The 12,329-nt window shown below is 28.0% G+C and overlaps 4 protein-coding genes across 15 annotated transcripts; 1 reads left to right on the forward strand and 3 right to left on the reverse strand.

Moving 5' to 3' along the window:
* Nucleotides 1-2,537: 2,537 nt before the first annotated feature.
* On the reverse strand, nt 2,538-4,592 carry LOC122534565 (zinc finger protein 501-like). 5 transcript variants are annotated; one of them, XM_043665332.1, is made up of 5 exons: nt 4,518-4,592; nt 3,692-3,902; nt 3,516-3,619; nt 3,126-3,460; nt 2,538-3,064 (listed from the first exon to the last, which is right to left on the reverse strand). In XM_043665332.1, exons 2-5 carry the CDS (start codon nt 3,875-3,877, stop codon nt 2,607-2,609), a joined length of 1,083 nt encoding a protein of 360 aa, XP_043521267.1. In that variant the 5' UTR covers nt 3,878-3,902; nt 4,518-4,592; the 3' UTR covers nt 2,538-2,606. The 5 variants fall into 5 exon arrangements, with proteins under 5 accessions (XP_043521267.1, XP_043521269.1, XP_043521265.1 ...); XM_043665334.1 differs by lacking the exon at nt 4,518-4,592 and adding an exon at nt 4,198-4,257 and having other exon boundaries at nt 2,538-3,052; XM_043665330.1 differs by lacking the exon at nt 4,518-4,592 and adding an exon at nt 4,198-4,257.
* Nucleotides 4,405-6,609, forward strand: LOC122534566 (probable protein phosphatase 2C T23F11.1). 2 transcript variants are annotated; one of them, XM_043665335.1, is made up of 6 exons: nt 4,410-4,543; nt 4,635-4,691; nt 5,101-5,303; nt 5,520-5,725; nt 5,793-6,018; nt 6,084-6,609. In XM_043665335.1, exons 2-6 carry the CDS (start codon nt 4,669-4,671, stop codon nt 6,410-6,412), a joined length of 987 nt encoding a protein of 328 aa, XP_043521270.1. In that variant the 5' UTR covers nt 4,410-4,543; nt 4,635-4,668; the 3' UTR covers nt 6,413-6,609. The 2 variants fall into 2 exon arrangements, with proteins under 2 accessions (XP_043521271.1, XP_043521270.1); XM_043665336.1 differs by lacking the exon at nt 4,635-4,691 and having other exon boundaries at nt 4,405-4,543.
* A 63-nt stretch (nt 6,610-6,672) lies between these two features.
* Nucleotides 6,673-9,671, reverse strand: LOC122534564 (ADP-ribosylation factor GTPase-activating protein 2). Of its 4 annotated transcripts, XM_043665327.1 has the most exons (9): nt 9,540-9,671; nt 9,034-9,225; nt 8,788-8,919; nt 8,664-8,696; nt 8,271-8,313; nt 8,008-8,210; nt 7,587-7,861; nt 7,105-7,471; nt 6,673-7,026 (listed from the first exon to the last, which is right to left on the reverse strand). In XM_043665327.1, exons 1-9 carry the CDS (start codon nt 9,612-9,614, stop codon nt 6,775-6,777), a joined length of 1,572 nt encoding a protein of 523 aa, XP_043521262.1. In that variant the 5' UTR covers nt 9,615-9,671; the 3' UTR covers nt 6,673-6,774. The 4 variants fall into 4 exon arrangements, with proteins under 4 accessions (XP_043521262.1, XP_043521263.1, XP_043521260.1 ...); XM_043665328.1 differs by lacking the exon at nt 8,664-8,696; XM_043665325.1 differs by having other exon boundaries at nt 8,008-8,313.
* A 229-nt stretch (nt 9,672-9,900) lies between these two features.
* On the reverse strand, nt 9,901-12,194 carry LOC122534582 (STAGA complex 65 subunit gamma-like). Of its 4 annotated transcripts, none has more exons than XM_043665358.1 (8): nt 11,870-12,194; nt 11,308-11,536; nt 11,161-11,224; nt 10,991-11,094; nt 10,694-10,910; nt 10,447-10,610; nt 10,203-10,367; nt 9,901-10,111 (listed from the first exon to the last, which is right to left on the reverse strand). In XM_043665358.1, the coding sequence occupies exons 2-8, from the start codon at nt 11,475-11,477 to the stop codon at nt 10,012-10,014; spliced, it is 984 nt and encodes a 327-aa protein (XP_043521293.1). In that variant the 5' UTR covers nt 11,478-11,536; nt 11,870-12,194; the 3' UTR covers nt 9,901-10,011. The 4 variants fall into 4 exon arrangements, with proteins under 4 accessions (XP_043521293.1, XP_043521296.1, XP_043521292.1 ...); XM_043665361.1 differs by having other exon boundaries at nt 10,477-10,610; nt 11,794-12,194; XM_043665357.1 differs by having other exon boundaries at nt 11,794-12,194.
* Between the last annotated feature and the right edge of the window lie 135 nt (nt 12,195-12,329).

The following is a 12,329-nucleotide window of genomic DNA, read 5'->3' on the forward strand; positions in this document are numbered from 1 at the left end:
AAAATGTAAATAAACATTGGAAACCAAAATAAACAGACCAATGTTTGCAAACAAAGCGAAATTTCAAAGTTTTCGAAATTCGGATTGTAAATTTTCGAAAATTTTTCAAAAACAAAGTGTTTTTACATTAAAAAAATGTAAATAAACACTGGAAACCAAAATAAACAAACCAATGTTTTGCAAACAAAGAAAAATTTCAAAGTTTTTGATATATATATATATATATATATATATATATATATATGTATGTTTCAATTGCTGTAGTTTATTAGATGATCTATTATGCAATGAAATCATCTACACGTGTGGACGGTTCATACTGGGTAAGTATGGGTAAGTATTCGTATGTTAACTTAGTTCTAAGTGAATTATTATGAAATCATTTCTAACACTTGTGGACAATTCATGGATACTGGGTAAGTATAGGTAAGTATAGGTAATTATGCAATCGGAACTTCGAAAAATTTGAAATTTCGCTTTGTTTGCAAACATTGGTCTGTTTATTTTGGTTCCCAATGTTTATTTACGTTTTTTTGATTGTTTATTTTGGTTTCCAATGTTTATTTACATTTCTCGATGTAAACACACTTTGTTTTGAAAAATTTTTGAAAATTTGCAATCGAAATTTCGAAAACATCCAAATTTCGCTTTGTTTGCAACATTGGTCTGTTTATTTTGATTCCCACTGTTTATTTACGTTTTTTTGATTGTTTATTTAGGTTTCCAATGTTTATTTACATTTTTTTTGATGTAAACACACTTTGTTTTGAAAAATTTTCGAAAATTTGCAATCGAAATTTCGAAAACTTCCAAATTTCGTTTTGTTTGCAAACATTGGTCTGTTTATTTTGGTTCCCAATGTTTATATACGTTTTCTTGATTGTTTATTTAGGTTTCCAATGTTTATTTACATTTTTTTTATGTAAACACACTTTGTTTTGAAAAATTTTTGAAAATTTGCAATCGAAATTTCGAAAACATCCAAATTTCGCTTTGTTTGCAACATTGGTCTGTTTATTTTGATTCCCAATGATTATTTACGTTTTTTTGATTGTTTATTTTGGTTTCCAATGTTTATTTACATTTTTTTGATGTAAACACACTTTGTTTTGAAAAATTTTCGAAAATTTGCAATCGAAATTTCGAAAACTTCCAAATTTCGCTTTGTTTGCAACATTGGTCTGTTTATTTTGATTCCCAATGTTTATTTACATTTTTTTGATTGTTTATTTAGGTTTCCAATGTTTATTTACATTTTTTGATGTAAACACACTTTGTTTTGAAAAATTTTCGAAAGTTTGCAATCGAAATTTCGAAAACTTTGAAATTTCGTTTTGTTTGCAAACAGTGGTCTGTTTGTTTTGGTTTCTAATGTTTATTTACATTTTTTTGGTGTAAACATTCGTTATTTTGAGATATTTTCGAAATTTTGAAATTTCGCTTTGTTTGCAAACGTTGGTTTGTGAACTAATCATTTACTTATCGATTTCGACGATCTCTAAAGATTATTTATATGTTAAATATTTATAATATAAAAATAATATAAATAAATGTTATTTGTAATGTATTAGTTATAATTTAAAGATTTTAATTCATTACATATTTATATGTTGTGATAAATCGTTAAAACATGGATCTGCTTAGAGCTCTTCCTGACATGTACATACATATGTGTAAGATGATTTCGATTAGTTATTAGCTGCAATACATTTCGGTAGTATTGAAAGTTTGACTACGTTGTAATGGGTTTCAAAAATCATATTTCTGGCGCATTCACTACTTGACCAATCTCGATCGTTTTACTTGATACAATTCCCCAATTCACCGTTGTTTAAACGTAGAGTGCGGTAAAAAGTGATTTTTTACTATGTCGTTATTTCAGATCACCGTCCACGTAACCTCGTAAGGTGCTAGGTCTATTCATACCTCGTCGGTATGCACGTGATCAGTGATTTTTCTGGTCGATATTTCAGACTCTGGGACACCAAATCTCTTTTGATGCCTGATTTATTCTATCTTTAGTCAATGACTAAGAAATTTTTGCTGGAAGAACAGCAATATCATTAGTTCCATTGTTTCACTGCTATGCGACGCTAGCATATAAATCCCAAAAAACGCGGACAAATTTTCAGTTACAAAAAAATTAATTAAGGTGATTAATTCATGAATTTTTGCGATTCCGTCTTTAAAATTAGATTTCTAAGTTTCTTTTAATATCCCACTTGATCTGTAAAATTCATGCATATTTACAAAGAACGGAACAGCCGCTCAAATAATATCATAAAACTAAATTCAATTGTAAGTTATATGAAATAAATTAATTGCTTTAAAGTTAAAGAATTCAACTGTTTAATCATTTTCAAATTCTTAACTCTGTCTCTCTTTAATATTTTTTAAATAATTTTAAAAAACAAGAACAAATAGTTCTTTTAAAACTTATATTTTCTTAAAATCATTTAGTTAAAAAAAAAACAAATTACATGTTACATTTAGTATCAATATATAATACAGTCAAAGAGAAGTAAAAAAAAGAAAAGTAGATAATAAAATGTAAAATAATTATTTCATTTGAAAGTTTCATATCACAGACAAAGATCAATAACAACCTAAATCAATTTATTTTGTTTTAGCTCTTCTAAGTATTGTATGTGTTCTTCTCTTTTTAATACCATTTTTTCTACTTTTGGCGGCAAGTTAATTCCAACTATTTTGGATACTGCGCTTCTTTTTACTACACCAACATCTTTTCGTTTATTACGCTGTGACTTCTTTTTGATCTCTTTTATTTTATTTTCAGACAAGTGTAGTACCTGCATGTGTTGCGCTAATCTTTGTTTTGTTCCAATCTTGATTTTGCATATATCACATTCATATTTCTCTCCAAGATGATAAGTCCTTATATGATGAGTTAAATTACTCTTAAAGTAATAACTACGAGGGCATTTTTCGTATGGACAAGGTATAACAGGTCTATCTTCCTTGTGAATTTGAGAATGAATTCTTACATGGTATTTGTTTAAAAACGTTTTACCACATTTCGTGCATTTATAATCTGAAAACAAAACTACACCAATTTCATCTTCATTTACAAAAAAAAGGAGTAAACTTTAAAAATTAATATTTACCAGATACATGCTGGGTTTTCATGTGGGCACAAAGAAGCAGCCATTTTTTAAAAACTTCATTACATCCTGATATACTACACGGATATTGTTTACCTCCTTTTTCATGATATAATTTATGTTTTTTAAATTTTTTAAGATTCTCAAAACTTTTATCACATTCACTACACTTATACACAACTGGATTATGTTCTGCCATATGTATCTCTAACTGATACTTTTTGACAAACGTCAAATTACATTCTTTGCAAATTAATTTATTATAATTCCTATGCATAGTGTTATAGTGACGTTTCAAGTTATGTTGATTACTAATACATATTGAACATTCTGGGCAGCTTAAAACAAATTAAAGTTAATAAAGTATTCTTGTAAAAAAGAAGATTTACTTACATATACACCTTCTTTACTAGATTATGGGTTTCCATATGCCGTTTTAAATGACAGTTATTAGTGTAAGCTTTATTGCATTCTGGATAAGTGCATTTGTAATTTCTCTACAAATCCATAAACCATATCTAAATTAAATTAACAAACATATATGTATATGCATAAGATACAACCATTACCTCCCCTGTATGAACTCTTATATGTCTTTTTAATCTCGATGGTTTACGAAAAGATAAATTGCACCCATAAGTGCATTTATATGGCTTTCCATCTTGTTTTATTTTAACAGCAACGTCAGTGTCTTTTATCATGTTATCAGATTCAGACAAAGTACTTTCAGATTCTGAATTTAGATTGTGTCCCATTATGAATTATTTTTTTCAGAATATTCTTAAAAATAAATTGTTGCACATTAAATATAATTATACTTATTATTATACATATTAAGTACTTATAAATATTTGTAACATGTAACATATATGTTTATATTTTACTTATATACATATTCTATTACCTTAACTTATTACTAGTTATTACTATTACCACTATTACTATTACCTTAACTGTTATTACTATAATCTTACTATAACCTTAACTATTATTACTATTATTACTATAATAATAATAATAATAATAATAATAATAATAATAATCTTCTTTTGTAATATTTACTATTTTAACTTAACTGTAATAACAAATTCATCAAATATTTTACACACATTACATACAAAATACTTTTTCTCACTAAAATATTAATATTGATACATCACCAAGTGTTATTCACACTGTTCGACATGATTGCTACCAATCAACGAGTAATCAGTTATGTTTTAGACGAGTTAGATTTTTGAATAATTTTTTTAGTAGTAATTGACAGTGAGCTTTTGCATGGCTGGGCACGTAATTAATGTCATTAAGCTTCAGTATCATCAAAGCTATATGATATCATATATTTTGCAAAAAATCTTGCGAAACGAGTAATAGATGAAGAAAGGTTAGATTTACCTATGTTCGTTTGACAGCATATGAAGGTGAGATCCGATGTCAAATTAATATTACATAAATAGAACACGAGCTAATTCTAGACTGTGATATATAAGCGCAAAAATATTATTTTTAAAGGACGTATCTATAATCTTGAATCGTGGAAGATGCGATGCGTATAAAATTCTGCAAGAGGTTAGATCATCTTTGATGTTTGACGTTAGATTTTAGTTTTGTATTAAATAATAGTGTAATTTAATATTGTAATAATACAAGATATTCATATTGAGTTTTTGTATGAACAACGGAAATTACAATGCGCATTCATGATGAAAAAACATTTCGCGCCAGGATAGTGCTAAACATAGCACTAACAAAAATAATAATTGCTTATTTTTAAAATTAAATATAATCAAAAAGAAAATATAATAAAACGATTATAACTATGAAAAACAATTAACTCTGATACGTGTAAATAAATCAATAATTAAAATTTCAAAAGAGATATATTTAATAAAATATTTTGCAAATGTTTGAGTTCAGATTCTATTATTCAAAAGTTATGTAATTTATATTTCAATTAAATAAATGTTATAAATATCAGAATCTTCAGAAAAATAATGGGTCAAACACTCAGTGAGCCTGTGACAGCTAAGAAATTAGCATGCTGTAGAAACTCAAACTATCGAGTTGGGAGTTCTTGCATGCAAGGATGGCGTATAAAGATGGAAGATTGTCATGTTCATATACTTTCATTGCCTGATGATCCTGGTACTGCATTTTTTGCAGTATATGATGGTCATGGAGGTGAGAACGATATCAAACTGTAATTTTTTATATTACAAGTCAAAGATATCATTATATTGTTTAATATTATACATAAAACATCAATTTGAGCAGAAAAAATATGCTTCAAAAGAAAATTTCAGGTTCTATTATTGTTACTGTAAATAGGAAATTAAAGTAAATAAGTCTAACTATATAATTTTTTCCATGCTCAAAGTGATAAATAAACATTAATAGGTGCAGCAATGGCACAATATGCTGGAAAACATCTTCATGAATACATAACTGGAAGAAGTGAATACAAAGCTGGTAACATTGTTCAAGCTATACAACAGGGCTTTTTGGAATTAGATAAAGCAATGCAAAATGATGCAGTACTTAAAGATGAACAAGCAGGAACTACTGTTATAGCGCTTCTTATAAAGGACAATGTTATATATAGTGTAAGTTCTTTCTAATCTACATGTTTTCCTTTCTTTCATTGTTGCTCTTATTAATTTATCCTTACAGGCAAATGCAGGTGATAGTAGGGCAGTGGCAAGTATTAATGGTAATGCTGTTCCGCTTAGTCGCGATCATAAACCTACATTAAAAGACGAACGAGAAAGGATCGAAGCTGCCGGTGGCTGGGTTGAATTTAACAGAGTCAATGGTCAATTAGCACTATCCCGTGCTTTGGGCGATTTTATGTTCAAACGCAATGAACGTAAACCACCACAAGAACAAATCGTAACTGGTAACAAATAATAAATAACAATATTAAATTTCTAACAAAAAATTAATACATATATGTATTTATAGCTTTTCCTGAAGTTCAAGAATTTCATATAACAGAGGATTGGGAATTTGTTGTATTGGCTTGTGATGGTATTTGGGATGTAATGACAAGTAATGAAGTAGTCAATTTTATAAGAACACGTTTAGTCCAGTCGAAATTTGGAGCAGGAGAAGAACGAGATACAATGGATCCTGAAGAAATTTGTGAAGAGCTTATGAAACATTGCCTTGCGCCAGATGCCTTAATGGGCACTGGTTGCGATAATATGACAGTTGTTCTTGTATGCCTTCTTCATGGAAAACCATATTCTCATTTAATTTCACGCTGCAAGGAGTCCATTAGTGCAAATTAGTTGTATAATATTGATATAATTTATTATTTTGTTAATTATTTAAAATTCTTTGTATTTAATTTTATATCACAACGTCTCATTGTCATGCTTTAGCATGTTAAAATTTATAAAATTTGCTAAGCTTTTTTATGAACTTCCATTGTTTCAAGTTTTATGAACACAGATCTCTTAAGAAAAAAAAACTGATTTTACATCAATAGTACTTAATCTTTCATTGTAATTATCAACTTCTTATTCATAATTTTAAAAAGCAACTTACATAAGTTGAATTATAAGTTTTTATTTACAATTTCAAACAATGGACAGGAAGTGTCCAAATATAAGTTTAGTAACAATTTTAGTAAAATGCAGTAAATTTTCATTCAAAGTCCATAACGGTCTTGTAAAGAAGAAACAGCCGCATTGGCAAGAGAACTTATTCTGTCTGCAACCTTATTTACTCCCTGACGTACGCTTTCTCTAACATCATCTAAATCGACTCCAGCTCTCCCACCACTAAGACGCATTGACAAAGAAGACGTGGGGGATGTTGCTGTAGAACTTGTGCCAAAATAATCAGCTGATGAAATACTAGATGAACCTTCAAAACGTCGCAAATTGCTTTTACGTTCCCACTGTAATTAATGATTTAAATTTTATTTTAAATAGAAAAATAAAACATATAGTAGAAATATTAATATATGCCAACTCACAGAATCATCATCTTTGCTGTCCTGAAAATACTGATCTGAACTAATAGCCTTAGCACTACCAAATTTCTTTTGTGCTTCTCCTTCTACTACTGTTTTACTATCATTCTTAATATTATTTGGTTTGGATGGAGCTACTCGTTTTGGTGGTTCTGGCTCTGCAATAACAATAACTTCTTCGTTACGAGATTTGTTGTTGGTATTGCTACTGTATGGGGTTGATAAGGCCGCATAAAATTCGTCTAAACTAATAAAAAGATCTCGTTCAATATCAACATCTCTCGATCTTGGTTCAGAAGCAGTTATAGTCTTTGATGATGTTTCCTGTGTTATTGTTCGCATATCACCAAGTGCGGAGTGACTTGCACCACTGTAAATTGTATTTACTTTAATTTTACACATTACGTTATCATAAATCATAATTCTTCGCTTAAATAACAGTATTTTATATATATGCAAACGTACAAATTAAATATAAACATTACCTTCGTGTATTGAATCCCATGCCGAGACGTTCTGCTTGTGTTGCTTTGACAGGATCTAATTTTTTTGTTCTCTGTTCTATCTTCTTAGCTTGTTCACTTAAATTTTTTTCATAGCGATAAGCAAGTCGAGTAGCAATTTCTTCTTGTTCTTCTTTTGTATTTTCTTGTTGATTCTTTTCCTGTGATTCTTTATTAGCTTCAGCAACACTTCTTTCTAATTCATCAAAATTTGTTTTAACTCTTTGAGCACCCAATCCACCAGCTTTCTTTCCCAACTATAAAAAATATAATGATTAATAAAACCATTTTAATTGAAAATGTGTTAGTATTTTAAGATTGTATTACAAAAGTCAAAATGAAAAGTCATTAAAATATGTTCAACATAAGTAATGAATAAATAAAGAATCATTTGTATACATACACCACTTCGTTTATTTTGAATCTTTCTGATGCCTATAGTAGGTTTCCTTTCAGATACTAAATTTGAGGTAGAATCAGATAACTTAACAGTAGGTCCTAAAGAGTTAGTAGCAGTTTCTAAGCTATCTTTTTGATTACTTTTGTCCTCATTGTCATTGTTTGATATGGAATTAGAAGCAGGAACTGAATTTCCCTCAATATGCACTGAAGATTGATTATGATACACTTCAGTATTTTCATGTTCTTTAAAAAAATCAACTTCACCTTGCTCTTCAACTGTTGATGCTGGACCATCATCTAGATGCAGCTACAATAAAACACGACTTTATGAAAAGTTAATTACTTTAAAAATACTTTTAAATATAATTCTCTTTTTCCTTTTTTATGATGCTGTATTTTACGTAAGATACACACATATTAGACACGTTAGTCATATAATGGAAATAATCTCAAATAAATCTATTGGTGTAACAAATGAAATAGAACATACAATGATATATGAATAATTTTGAAAAATAGTGCATATGCTTTTGTAACTATTAATAACTGAATATAAAAATAATGTATTAATCTTCACAATGCTATCTTTGAAAATAAACTTTTAAGCAAGTATTAGTAATTTGATGATGCTTTTGTAAAAGAAGTTTTACAGCTCACCATTGTCTTATTTTTTGTTGAAGGAAGAAAAACCTATAATTATCATATTTGTAGTTATAAAATATTTAACTGAACTGTACGTTCTTTATGGTGCATACACACATGAAAAGAACATAAATCTTACCTTTGTTCCATAACGTTTCATTGCTTGAGCAGATGCCTGTGCCAATTTTTCTCTATATTGCATAGCAGCACGTGAATTATACTTTTGCTGAGCATCAGTTGTTGTACAATTGTGTTGTGCAAAATATTTTCTCTGGAAAGTATATAAAAATCTATTTCGAGCTACATTATTATCAAATAATTTTAAGTATTTAATAAAATGATAATAAACTTATCCTAATAATAGCTATCTTTAAGCTTTACTAACAGCATTTGCATTTCCACCAAGTTGCATGTTCCTCAATTGCAACCAAGTCCAATTTGTATCAAGTTGAGTAGATCGAACAAATGTCAAGTGAACCCCTAATCCTCGATGAACTGCAGAGCAGTCGATGCATAGGAAGACACCGTATGTCACACTGGACCACGCTGGATTTTTTGCATTGCAATCGAAACATGTCTACAAAGAATCACAATACTACATATATTAAAAATTACAAAAGTAAAATATATATTATAATAATTTGATTAATTGCTCAATTATAAGTTTAATTGATGATCTAATACGCCAGAATTATGAACTAATATTTTTGAAATATAAATTAACATGCCTTGCAATGTGTGTCATTATGAAACAAAAGATTCTAGGAAAATTACAGGTTGGGAATGAAAATATGATGTTAATGTTGAAATTATTTCAGATCAAATATTTTGTGTTTTTATATAATTCCATTTTCAATGTCATATAGTAAATTAATAAATGAAGAAGCAAACCTTATTTGTCGGAATAGCTCGTAATCTTTTAAAAATTTCCTCAATATCACTTTTACTAGGTGCTGGATCTGCCATTTTTGACGTGTTGTCAATGGCCTCGCGCAGTATTCTGGGACGCGTGGCGATAGCATATTATAGTACGTAGAGGTCGCTTGCTTACAATTTGAAGCAGTTAATTTAATAGAAGCCTGTTATTTCAAATTTCGAACAAATAACGAGTATATCAATTATTTTTAATATAAGAATATGACTTGATTACAAATTATTTTTAAATATTCTACATACGATATAAATTTGTTAAATATCTTTATCTGTGTTGAGCTTTCTTATTGATTTAATAATACATTATATTATATATACAATTTTAGAGATATTACTAATATTAAGAATTTGTTACAAATTTCTTTTTTCACGAAACAAAAATAAAATTTTAAACTATGTACGTAAGCTATGAAACTAATTTAAAAGCATATCAAGATCTTTTTTTATCATTTGATGTATCAGGTCGTTGTCCAGTATTCGGAGAGTCGCTTACATTTACTTCTTCTTCTTCTACTTCCAAGTTATTTAATCTATAATCAATGACAGTGTAATTGTAACACATTATAATTACAATATATAAATTATAATTTATAAAAATTAATATTTATAAAAATAACTTACTCATCTTGTTCAAGACTATATAACATTTGAAAGCCAGCATCAAGACTAGGAGGGAAGCCCATTTCAGGATCTAACAGTTGGAGGGTTGGCACTTCTCGATAAACATTTCCGAATTCATCAAGTTCCTCAAATTGTAACTTATTAGCTGCTTCATCTAGAACCATCCTACAAATTAGACAAATATTAAAAAAACTGAAAGATTTCTTCTTCAGAAACATTGCAGCTACTCAATACAGTTAAATACTTAGAACTATAAGCATTAAGTTCAAGTTGCCTCTGTTTTTCCATCATTGTTTCAACCTTTCTTTTCATATTCTCTTCATATTTCAACACATATTCTTGATAATAATCATAAAGCGCAGCTACTCCACCAACACCTGTTTCCACTAATACCCTTTCTAGTATATCCTATAAAAATAAAGAATACACAAATATTTTCTTAATTTTATAAATTTCTTATTTTTATAAAGAGTAATTTGATATTTTTTTACCGGAAAACCATGATCTCTTTGTTCATATGCTGCTTTCATCAAAAGTGTCATTCTTCTTAGAAAATGATCTGCAATATCTGTTAGTGTTTCTATGGCTATATTTGAAGACTTTTCAAATCCAATGTGCGCCAAAAGAGTAATGATTGCATGCTTCAATATAGACCGAGCTGCCTCTGGTGTGAGATAGTGTATTGTAGAAGCATCTTTAAATACATTTCTAAAATAAAAATATTATTACTATTTATACATATAAATTTACACATATTTACATAAGTTTACACATATAAATTCTAATACCTTTCTTGTACAGGTGAAAACTGAAATGAATTTGAGGTTTCTTTTCTTTCTGGCAAATCATGAGCTTCAATTGTTGTCATATTTCCAAGTACCATTCCTTCTTCCTAATAATCATTAATGAAAAAATATAACTCATATAATTATTATAACTAATTATTTTACATCATTACCATCATCCTTAGTTGCTGATGAAGATTTATAGTATTTAATACATGAAGATTTCCCATAGGTAATCTGCAGAAAGATAAAGAAAGAAAAAATTGCATAATATCAAGCAAGATTTATTGTCAAATTATAAATATATACATTATACATACTCAACTTGTCTATCCACTTGAAAATCACAATCAAGGTTATTTGATTCCTCTATAACTTGTCTCCAAATATTTTCTATAATATCTGGAGTTATTACTTCTTGTTTTAAAGTCTCTCTTGCTGGCAGTTCTCCCCATAAGAAGCCAGTTCCACTGTTTTTGGTAGATTTCATTGTAAAAATTGTAATTTACATAAAATATATCAATTTTTACATTTATCCTTATTGTACACCTAAAAAAAAAAGAATTCAATTAGTAATATAATTATAAACAATTTTTTAGAATAATTCTTAATTAAAAAATACTTCTATTGAACAAATTTATTTAATAAATAGTATAAATGATACTAAAAAATTATACTTTTTTTATATTAGATTAGATTTTTAATTCGAAAGAAGAAAAAAGATTACTATGCAAATTCTAATATTTTAATAATGTGTCGTATTTAAAAATATAGTCTAGAATATACTGTGTAGAAAAGTAATATACTATTTTGACTGTCAAAGGCAGTTTTTATACGTGCTGTTTTTTCTATTCAAAATTTCGCGCACGAATTGATATGTACTTCAAGTAGCACGATCTGTTGAGAGACCATTATTGCATTTCGATTAAAAACCTGTATTTAGACAATTTCTAATAACTATTTCAGGTTTGCCTTACAAATTATTTAAAAATGATATTTTTAATCAAAGAATTCTACACAAATGAAAGTAAATTCCAATTAATTTTGCATTTTGTTTAAATTACACCAACGAGTAGCTAAATTTTAGGTTAGAATTACAATATTTCCGAGCGCCATTTTGTTGCATTGATGCACAAGTATTAATCGACACAACTTTCGATATATTCGAGAATCGATAATATTTCAAGTATTTAATAATAATGAACAAACTGTAAGAGAGATTTTATATTTTACATCTTATTAAATGAATAACAGGTAAGTAAATATTTATTTTTCCATTTTCCATTCATCTAATATGTTAATTATTGTTAGCAACAATATAAAATTTGTATGAGACTTCTTC

The sequence above is a fragment of the Frieseomelitta varia genome, unplaced genomic scaffold (assembly GCF_011392965.1).
Source record: "Frieseomelitta varia isolate USP_RPSP 00005682 unplaced genomic scaffold, Fvar_1.2 scaffold_614, whole genome shotgun sequence".
NCBI lineage: Eukaryota > Metazoa > Arthropoda > Insecta > Hymenoptera > Apidae > Frieseomelitta > Frieseomelitta varia.